The sequence below is a fragment of the Gossypium hirsutum genome, chromosome D06 (assembly GCF_007990345.1).
Source record: "Gossypium hirsutum isolate 1008001.06 chromosome D06, Gossypium_hirsutum_v2.1, whole genome shotgun sequence".
NCBI classification, from domain to species: domain Eukaryota; kingdom Viridiplantae; phylum Streptophyta; class Magnoliopsida; order Malvales; family Malvaceae; genus Gossypium; species Gossypium hirsutum.
In genome coordinates, this window is record NC_053442.1 from 9,119,666 (window position 1) to 9,129,943 (window position 10,278).

Consider the following 10,278-nt stretch of genomic DNA (forward strand, 5'->3'; position numbering starts at 1 on the left):
TCCAAAATCTACAGAAAATTAATAACATGGGTAAGTATTTAAAAAACTTAGTAAGCTCGTACGATATAAACGATTACTTACCTCAATTACTTGTCACACATTCAATTCATTATGCAAAATAAGTATCCCTATCAAGACACAATGCAACAACATTGAATACATAAGGCTTTGAGCTTAAACCATGCATATAACCTCACTTTTCCATTTTTCTATCATAATCCAACTTATACCTTATATCCAAATTATATATATTACTTTGCCAACATCCAATGGAATACCATCACATTTTCATTCACAATGTTGCCCGATGAAACTTCGTAAAAGAACTCCATACACATGTGAAAGTAGTAATTCCAGGTTACCTGTTTGGGTTAAACCTACACGAATCGAATAATAGTGCTCAGTCACCGGTTAGGGTTGAACCTACACGAATTGGATAATAGTGCCTGGTTAGTTATTAGGATTGAACCTACACGAATTAGATAATAATGTCTGGTCACCCGTTAGGGTTGAACCTACACAACATATAGTTTGCCCAGGGCTTAATAAACTTGTATTCTCAAGTCCACAACACATGTTGGAGCTCAGAACCTACTGACAAATAACCCATAACCTCGTATATGAGACTTTTACTAATTTCATCGAGATTTATCTCACATTATATCACAATTCATAGTCACCAACACTCATCATTACCAAATCAAATATAACATATTAGTATTAACAATTTAATTATACTGTATGAAATTACTAGGGGCTAACAACAAAAGTAGAAGCGTCAGAGACTAGTCTGTAAATTTCCTTTTTCCTCGATTATCAACCGTCTTATTCAAATCTTGATCTATAATATAAATTTATTTCAATTTAATCACTCAAATATCATATATCGGCCTATTACAAATATATGTAATCTCAATTTCATTCTTTTGGTTATTTCTTTAAGTTTTATGCTTTTTTCAATTTAGTCCCTAAAATCAAATTTATCATAACTTATAAATTTGGACTCCAATTTTTAAACCAACTTCAAATATATCCAATTACAGCCTCTTATTATTAAAAAATTACAAAAATTACATTCCAATTTCAAGATATTAATAATTTAGTCCTTATGTTCAAAACTAACAAAAATCACTTTAAAAAATGGTCTTATTTTCCATCAAAGCTTCAAAACTAACAAAAATCCCTTCAATTAACATCAATAAAAATTTTAGAAATCTTTAACATTTTTAAAAAACATTGATATGGGTTAGTTGATCCCAATTATAACGTTCTCAAAACATAAAAATCACAAAAAATGAAAGATTGAATTTGACTTACATGCATCAAAACAAAGCTCAACCGAAAGTTGGTCTTCCTCTCCCATGAAAAATCGGTGGTGCAGGAAGAAAGAAAAGATGATAATGGCCACTTCCATCTTTTGTTATATTTTAATATACTTTTAACTAATATTTTATATTTTTAAACCTTAAAGATTAACAAATAAATTGTTAATTACTAAGCATGACCGTCCACATGGCCTAATTCTCATTTTCGCCTTTGCAATTATTTTTTTTCTCATTTAAATTAAGTTTTACGGTTTTTATAATTTAAATTTTTTTCTTTAATTAGCCATCTGAACTCTAAAATTTTCGGGCCAAACTTCAATATCACTAAAAATAATAACTCTGTAAATATTCAATAATATAATTTACGGACTCGTTTTATAGAAATGAGGTCCTGAAACTTCATTTTCCAAAACCATTTGACTTTCGGTATGTACCACTTGTATCTTAACTAGCTAACCATTTAATAAAATTTATTATAGCACGATTCACTATTATGCTATATTTAACTCGTAAATATTAATTAAATATATCTATGGACTCACTCATCAGAGTTGTGGTCCGAAAACCATTGTTTCTAATACTATTAAAAAACGGGTTGTTACATTCTCTAAGGCATCGAAGCAAAACAGAAACAAACTTGAAAGAGAAAACAGTTATGAATGAATAAGAAAAGCCATAGAAAAATAGTGCACACCAAGTGTTGACACCATTTTTTTGTAAAACGGGGATTTTGAAAATGAAAACGAAAATGGGAGTCGCGACCAATCCTTTTTGATAAGGTGTGATAGGATCACCTCATAATTAAATCATTTTAATAAAAATTTAAATTTACTAAAACGATAATTTTTGGTCTTATAAAATCCAGAAAATGGGTTCGGGAGTTGGTTACGCACGAGGAAGGGTTAGCACCCTCGACACGCCCAAAATTGGTACCTTGTTTATTAATTAGTGTCTTAATATCAAAAATGTGCAAAGATTTTAAAATACGATCCTTGTATTAAAAAACTTGTATAAATCAAATCACCCGTTAAGACCCTCTCATTTCGGAGAGAAAAAATATCACATCCAATGAGTTAGGGCATGATATTTCACCTGCTCAAAAATGAGCTTGTCTAAAAAACTCGTGCAATAAAATTTAAAATGATATTCAATTGTTTAAGTCAGATGAAGAAATCACAGCCCAATACATTAGGGCACAATTTCTCAAAATTCTAAACATTGAATATTGTCTTTATTATTTTTTAGAAAAATCCTCATTTCGAGAAAATAACATGTCATATCCAATGCGTTAGGACATAACGTATTGAATTCCTGATAATGAGCTTTTTATTTATGTTTTTTTATTAAAGAGCATTCTCGATTATTTAGATTCAACGAAAAAAATTGGAACCCAATACATTAGGGCTCAATCGTCTCGAAGATCCCAAATACCGAGTATTGCCTTTATTTTCAAAATTTTCTCTTTTTTTACGAATTTGGGTAAAAATTGATGTAATGTTAAATTTGATATATGAATAAATGCCGCATTAATAAATGACAATAATGAATACGACGATGTGAGCATAGATAACTCGAGCAACCACAATAACATTAATAAATAAAGAAAAAAAAGAACAAATCGATTGCATATAAAATAACAAGTAAATAGACAAATAAAACTAAAATGTTTATTTTTTAAAATGATAATGGGCATATAAATAAATAAATAAATAAACACCAAGTGAAGCAATTATAACAACAAAGAGAATAGATAAAAGTTATAAAATATAAAAAAATATATATATATATATGTACATATAAGAAAAATATATATGTATGTGAATAAAAGAAATAAAAATATATATAAAAATATACATATTTTAAAATGTAAAAAAAATATATAAGTATGTATATAAAATTATGAAGCATAGAAAATATATAAAAGTATGTGTATATATATATTTATAAAAATTAAGAAATATGTACGTATATATATTATAAAATGTACGCATGTATATATATATAACAAAATTTAAAATTTAAAAGGTATAAATGAATAAATAATCATAATAATAATAACACAAGATTAATGGTATAATATAATAATGATAATAACATTAAAATAATTAATTAAATAATAAAATCGCTAAAAACATGGACTAAATTGAACTAAAACAAAAAAATGGGGCGGATTTGAAATAAATGTAAAGGAAGGACTTATTTGAATGCACGAATAACATGGAGGGACTGGAAGAGAAATTTTCTCTTCTCTTCCAAAACGACGTCGTTTAAATAAGGGCTAAACTGTAAACGTGACAAATTCTAGTGGACAAATTTAAAAAGATTAAAAAAAGCAAAGGGGAGTAAATTAAAAGAAGCACAAACGCTGCATGACCAGGGTTGCAAATAACCCATTCCGCGAAAACGCGCGGATCCTTCCTGGAGCGGGTCGGGTCGCGTGCGGGTCTAAGACAAAACAGCGTCGTTTTGCGCTTGGAAAAGTCGCCCAAAACGCTGTCGTTTTGTCTCTTCTATTTAACCCCCATTTTTTTTTATTCATTTCTTTCTCCCTCATTAAAAAAAACTGCAGAAATCCTCTCAAGGCCTCTCATCTCTCAAACCCCCACCCCCCTCGGCCTAGGGTTCCGGCCGTTGTCGCCGCCGTAGCGCCACCGTGGCCGGTGGCCGGCGCTGCGCAAAAAGGGCGTTTCAAACCCTGGTTTTCGACGCGCACAAAGGCGAAGCCTTTTTTAACCGATGGGCCGCAAAAAAAATGGTGTTTCGAATCCTCCTTCGAGTTCGGATTCGACGCCGATGAGGGGTCTTCGACGGCGCAAACCGATTCATGTAAAATTTCCCCTCTTTATTTTATTAATAGTTTTTTTTTAAGAAAAACAGATTTAAAAAGAAGTGACAAAAAAGGATATATAAAAAAAATAAAATAATAAATAGAAAAGAAATGACAACCTTTTTCTTTTATTTCTGATGTTCGTAAAAAAAGGGTTCCCCCTTACATGCATCTTGTTTAGGCTTTTATAGCCGATTTACACAACACTTTTGTTTCTATTTTTGCTCTATTTTTCTGCTTTCTACTGTTGCGTGTTCTCTTTTGTTTTTGCAGGTGGAGCAGACAGGCGAAACAGTGGAAGTGGTAGAGGAGGCGTGCGGCGCAAGTGATGGTGACAGGCCTTAGGGAGCAACGCATCTAGGGTTAGGGGGGGGATAAGGGTTTTCTGATAGCTTTAGGTTATTGGGCCATTGGACTTGGTTGGGTTTGGTTTTAGGCTTGTAATTTTTGTATTATCGGGCTTGAAATTTTTGGGTAGTGGGCCCGAATAAATTGGGTTTGTTACACCAAGTGTTTGAGTAAATGCTCTCAAAAGTATTTTATTACTTTGAAGGTTTACAACTGAATGAATACAAATAAGGGGAAGATCTCTATTTATAGTTGAGCTTCCTCAAATCCAACGGTACAGGTTGAGTTACATCAATGGTTAAGATTTGTGTCTATCTATAAAATGAGAGTTTTAAAGGATTTAAACTCTATACATTTTTATCCCTTAGGATTTACATTAATTACTTTGATACCTCTAACCAAGACTTTAAGTAGATGGACTTCTGCATATGTTTCACGAATCGGAGCAATTCAAGCGGGTCAAATAAGTCTCATTTAATAAGTTGACTTTTACGACACATTCTGTGCGTAATGGTCACAAGCTTTGATCCGCGACCCGTGACATTGAATTCTCATTCTAACGTTCCAAATTAGCGGTTTGCATCCACAAATTGAAGGTGAGAAACCAGTAGATTTTTCGACCCCATCAAGAGATCTCTAAACAAACCAATCGAAACAACCTTCGATATCATAGCAGTCAGCGACTCAACCTTGAGGTTAAAGAGAAGTAGGGAGAAGAAACAACCCTATCTAAGTCCCCTATTGATGAAAAATCTCCTTGTCGAGAAGCCGTTCACTTGGATAAAATTTGACACTCGGGAAATGCAGGTTTGGATCCGCAATATCATCCACTCCCCAAACCCCATCTTAAACAAAAAAAAAAAAAAAAGAATCAAGAAAGCTCCAGTCTACTGCATCACGAGCCTTCCTCAAATTCACTTTGAACATGACTCCCTTCAAACCTCACTTCTTCATGTAATCAATTGTCTCGTTCGCAATCCGTAATCTGTTTACTCTATTTTTCTTCTGGTACATTTAGATTTTATAATAATTTATGTATAGATGTTTACATTTAGATTGTATTCTTCTCATTTCCGTTGTATTATAGATTATAAATCGTGTCAAAATATTAAGAAATATTGAAAACCTTAACAAGAAAACTACAGGAAGGAATTAATAGATGTATATACACACACAAAGGAGTCAACGAAAACAACTCGATACAAAGCTCTGGAAGAAAAAACCGTTTTTATTACAGAATTCATGAAACATTTAAGTTTGTTGCTTGTGCTCCCTCCCTTTGCATCGTTCTTGTTTCCTTTTTTTTCCTCAATAGAAAGAAAAGAAGAAGAAAATCATACATAAATGGAATTGGAATGCCGAGTGGCATATTATAGACATGCAAAAGAAGATTCCGTTATATAAAATCATGACTTACGTTTGTTTGAGACAATTTTCTTGGTAGGTTTACCAAGAACCCCACAAAAGCCACATCCTGAGATCTTAGGAGAAGGAGGATCGATGGTAGGGGATGCCGCAGTTACCGACATACGTCCATTGTGTCCTTCGGATCCGCTGCGCGTCATCAAAGCATCCGATCCTCGGTTTCCTTGATTGGTGTTAAGCTTTTTCATTAGGTTCAGATCCCCCGATAAAAACTTGTCGTTCCATATCATCCCTGACGAGCCTTGCCTCCTAAACGACGTCGTGGACCTCTGCAACTTCATCTCCATGAGGATCTCTTGTTTCCTTTCCTCAAATCCTGTTGTTTTTATGGATTAAGTTTTTTGGGAATCATGTTGTTGAGTAGAGTTATTAATTGGAAGGTTGAGTTATGCGGTGTAGGTCCATGGAATGAGAGGATAAAACAACGGATGCTTACTATTTTCAATAACTAGATATATGCCCGCACCTTGCTGCGATATGAAATGATATTTTGTAGTAAATTTAGAAAAGAAGCAAATTAAGTAAAAAATGTATATGACAAAATTAAGCCTACATCAAATAATATTAAATCCAATTATTTGGTAAATTTTCACATATTCCAATATGTTGCACATGAGATTAAATATTCACATAAAGCCAAATTAATGTAAATATGTGTGTACTCATATCGACTGAACATACAATTTAAATGCAGCAATTAAAGATCCTCCTCTACATTATATTGCAAACCTAAATTCACCAATGTCTTCAACCATTGTTTAGATCTGATTCTATTTTGGCATTTCATGTTACTGGTATCACAAGGTAAATGCCCAAGACCTTATTTTGGCATTGCCATTTTCATTAAAATTATGTCCAAATCTATATGACATGGTCTTAATTCGATTATCAATGTAGAATAACGTAAATTATAAATAATTATAAGCCGTATATGAAACAAAATTATAACTCATTTTTCATCCATACCAGCATTCGTAGTTTTATACTTATCATTATTAAAAATAGTATAACCCCAATTTTAGCATTTAAAGTTCATCCTCAAAAGTCACCATTCATATTTTAACTCTTAAACATCTTACCATATTAATATAGCTTTTTAAATGTCTTTTATATGAAAATAATGAGTTTATTATGAGTTTACAAATCACAATATTTTGGTAAATTATAATATTACTATTACTTAGGTAAAAACGTAATTTTATTTATGCCAAAATTACATTTACTTTCTCTTTTCTAAAATTTTATAGTGTAATTTTGCATTACGTATCTAATTAATAACTAACACCATGTTTGGTTGGGTATATTGGCTATGTCAATACACCCCTAATCGGTGGGCCCTACCTAATCCCTCTTTATTCTATCGTTTGGTTCACTGTATTGCTAATACGCGTGTAATACATTACTTTCCTAATCGGTAAAAACCACCGATTTCTAATCCCTCTCTTTTGCGCAGATTAGCTGCCGCTTCGGTTTACCCTCCCTGTTTTACCCTTTCTGTCGATTTTCTCCCTCTGTCTATATGCAAATCTTGAAACAGACATTGAAGATGGGTTTCACAGACATTGAAACAGACATGAATGAAACTATGTCAAAATAATATAACTCCTATTTTCAGAATTAAAAAAAAACACTTTCTTCCTTTTCTTATTTCTCTCTTCCAAGGTCTTCATCATAGAAACAAAACCCAAAGGTAGAACCATTTTTGCAAGCATAATTTTTCGAAATTTCGGAGACCACTTCTTTCACTTTCTTTGGAACTCTATTTTCTTCTTTCTTGTTCGGGAATTTAAAGATGAAGAAACGAAGAGGTAAGCTGACTTGAAAGATGATAGAGCAAGTGCCAGGGGCATTGGGAACTAGCGCTAGCTTGGCTCTTCGTTTGGGACAAACCATTTTCTCCTCTGCTTCACTTCTTTTCATGTGTTTGGATGTTGAATTCTATAACTATACTTCTTTTAGGTGATTCCCAAAAGCTTCATTTCTTCTATTTTGTTGGGTCAAATTTTGATTTTGGTTTTCTCTTTACCCATTAATTGTCAATACCCATGCCCTTATTTCTGTTATTTTGTTGGAATTCAATTTATTATTACTTGATTTCTAGTGTTAAAGTGGAAGTCTCTGGGAAAACTGTCACGATCATCATCTTGATGAATCTAGTACTATGTTAGGAGTTAAAATTTTTATGAGAGGACTGATCAGAATTTCTTTGCTTTTCCATTTTTATTGAGGAAGAAAGATAAATGCAGTCAAATGAGCTGTATGCAATTCTTTTATGTGATCTTTTGGGTTCTGGGCTTTGGAATTATCAAATGCTTTCACTTGCTTAACTATCAAACTTAGATAAGGATTATAATATAGTTTATTGTTTCTGAGTTTAAAAAAGGGGTGAACTGTATGTTATTTCTTCTATTTCAATGGAAATTTCTCTAAATTGATTCTAAAACTAGTTATCATGAACCTTAATGGATCTTACTGTATCTTCTAATGTTTTTTCCTTGACTTTTGGTTCTTTATTTCTCATGTTCATCAAGTCAAGACCAAACCACAGACATTGAAGATGGGTTTCCGAGGACGCCACAGGTTGCCCCATTCACCTCGGCTGATGATACGGCCCCGCTTTTGGAGAATGGCAGCAGTGATGATAAGTTAAATTTTGATGGACCCATGGATTTTAATGAAGATTTATGCAGAAGCAGTTCATTCAATGGAACCATGGTCGGTGAAGAAAATGCTGTGAGCATGCTGGTTCCGTCATACTCTTAAAAACAATTGCCAGAAATTTTTGTAAGGCTTAAATCCCAGCAGGGTTGCATTGGTGAAATGAGTGATGTTGAGGATGAGACCTTCAACACTGTTGTTAGTAGATCAAGTCAAACATGTAGAATTGATCTACTCGAAGAGATCATTGAAGATGCTAAAGATAACAAGGTACTCTTTGCTCTAAACTTATTACTTTCTTTTGTCAACTTTGGAGGCTGTTTGGGTTTGAGAATGATCCTATGCAATGCTAATAATACTAGAACTTAGTCCATTATATCGTTGATCGCAGCATGATGAATGAACTGATCTTTGAAATTTTGAACTTCTATTTTTTTTTTGTTGCTATTTTGGGAGGATGAACTGCTAACTTATGAGATTTTGGTTCAGAAAATTTTGTTTCAGACCATGCAATCGATTATGAACTTGATGAAAGAAGTTGAACTTCAAGAGGCAGCTGCCGAACAAGCAAAAGAGGAAGCTGCAAGGGGGGGCATGGATATTCTCGTCAAGGTGGAGGAACTTAAACAGATGCTGCCACATGCAAAGGAAGCAAATGACATGGTTGTGCACTTGTTGATAACCTAGATGTTTTAATTACCAAAACTAGAATGTAGTTTTACGATTTTTTCTGCTTCACATTTTATTTTGAGTGGTTATTTTCTTTCTTTACCGTGTCAATTTTTAAGTTTGATTGGTTTACTTTGATGGGTTTGTGTTATTGGATTAAGTTTAATCAGTAATAGATTATCTATTGAGCCATGCTGCCAATATGTGATGAAAGTGTATGAATCTTAATGAACCGTTGCTAATTCTGCTGAAGCGTTTTTCTGTCAAATTCGGTGAAATGAGTTTTCTAATTATGATCAATAATCTTTTTTTGAGGTCCCTTTTCAAGTGTTTCATTAAATATATTCAGCAGTAGTACTGTTTAATTTTTTTTAATTGTAGATCACTTGATTATCTCATGAAGCATGCTGTTAATTTGCAAAGTAGAAAGTGTATTGATCTCAATGAACCATGCTGCTCTGCCAAAACTTTTTTCTATCAAATTTGGCATAACGGGGTTAAATTGAATTTGCAATGGTCGTGTTAAATCTGTTTTGAGTGCTGCTTATGAGTGCTGCTCTTGTTAAGGCGTGCCAAGTAGGAAATGGAGTTGAAGGAGCTGAAGAAGTTACATTTCTTTACAGGTTGACTCCTGGTGCCTGTCCAAAAAGTGTGTGAATGTTGCATGAATAGCTGGTAAGGTTATTTGTAACTTTAGTTTCTCTTTGCCGAGGATCTACATGTGGACTTGTGGGAAATGGGGCCTCATTAGCTTCTATGTTGCTTATAGCTTTGATATGTATAAATATAATATGGAGATTAACTTGAATAATGTGTACTGTGGGTTGAAACTATAAGGACCTTCGAAGTCCATTGAAGGATGTTAAATCATAAGATTATTAATAATTATGTTAAATTATATTTAATATATTTAATAATTATTATGTTAAATTATCTATATTATGATTTGAGTAAATTCATATAAGAATATTAATTATTAAGAATTTTATTAAATTATATATTTTAATTATAATATATTTAATAATA

At 32.7% G+C, this 10,278-nt stretch overlaps 2 protein-coding genes across 4 annotated transcripts; one reads left to right on the forward strand and one right to left on the reverse strand.

The window, feature by feature from the left end:
- Window positions 1-5,550: 5,550 nt before the first annotated feature.
- LOC107900305 (uncharacterized protein At1g15400) lies at window positions 5,551-6,358 on the reverse strand. Its single transcript, XM_016825959.2, has 2 exons — window positions 5,918-6,358; window positions 5,551-5,797 (listed from the first exon to the last, which is right to left on the reverse strand). Exons 1-2 carry the CDS (start codon window positions 6,210-6,212, stop codon window positions 5,640-5,642), a joined length of 453 nt encoding a protein of 150 aa, XP_016681448.2. The 5' UTR covers window positions 6,213-6,358; the 3' UTR covers window positions 5,551-5,639.
- Window positions 6,359-7,460: 1,102 nt separating this feature from the next.
- Window positions 7,461-9,884, forward strand: LOC107901282 (uncharacterized). Of its 3 annotated transcripts, none has more exons than XM_041095252.1 (3): window positions 7,461-7,884; window positions 8,457-8,853; window positions 9,073-9,884. In XM_041095252.1, exons 2-3 carry the CDS (start codon window positions 8,746-8,748, stop codon window positions 9,268-9,270), a joined length of 306 nt encoding a protein of 101 aa, XP_040951186.1. In that variant the 5' UTR covers window positions 7,461-7,884; window positions 8,457-8,745; the 3' UTR covers window positions 9,271-9,884. The 3 variants fall into 3 exon arrangements, with proteins under 3 accessions (XP_040951186.1, XP_016682703.2, XP_040951185.1); XM_016827214.2 differs by having other exon boundaries at window positions 7,479-7,884; window positions 8,462-8,853; XM_041095251.1 differs by having other exon boundaries at window positions 7,479-8,853.
- Window positions 9,885-10,278: the final 394 nt, after the last annotated feature.

Bases quoted from the DNA above. Each gene is read 5' to 3' on its own strand.
- LOC107900305 (XM_016825959.2), bottom strand. From the start codon at position 6,212: ATGGAGATGAAGTTGCAGAGGTCCACGACGTCGTTTAGGAGGCAAGGC. The intron at 5,798-5,917 runs GTAAGTCATGAT...AGGAAAAAAAAG, and splicing joins GAAAATTGTCTCAAACAAAC to GAAACAAGAACGATGCAAAG.
- LOC107901282 (XM_041095252.1), top strand. From the start codon at position 8,746: ATGAGTGATGTTGAGGATGAGACCTTCAACACTGTTGTTAGTAGATCA. The intron at 8,854-9,072 runs GTACTCTTTGCT...ATTTTGGTTCAG, and splicing joins AAGATGCTAAAGATAACAAG to AAAATTTTGTTTCAGACCAT.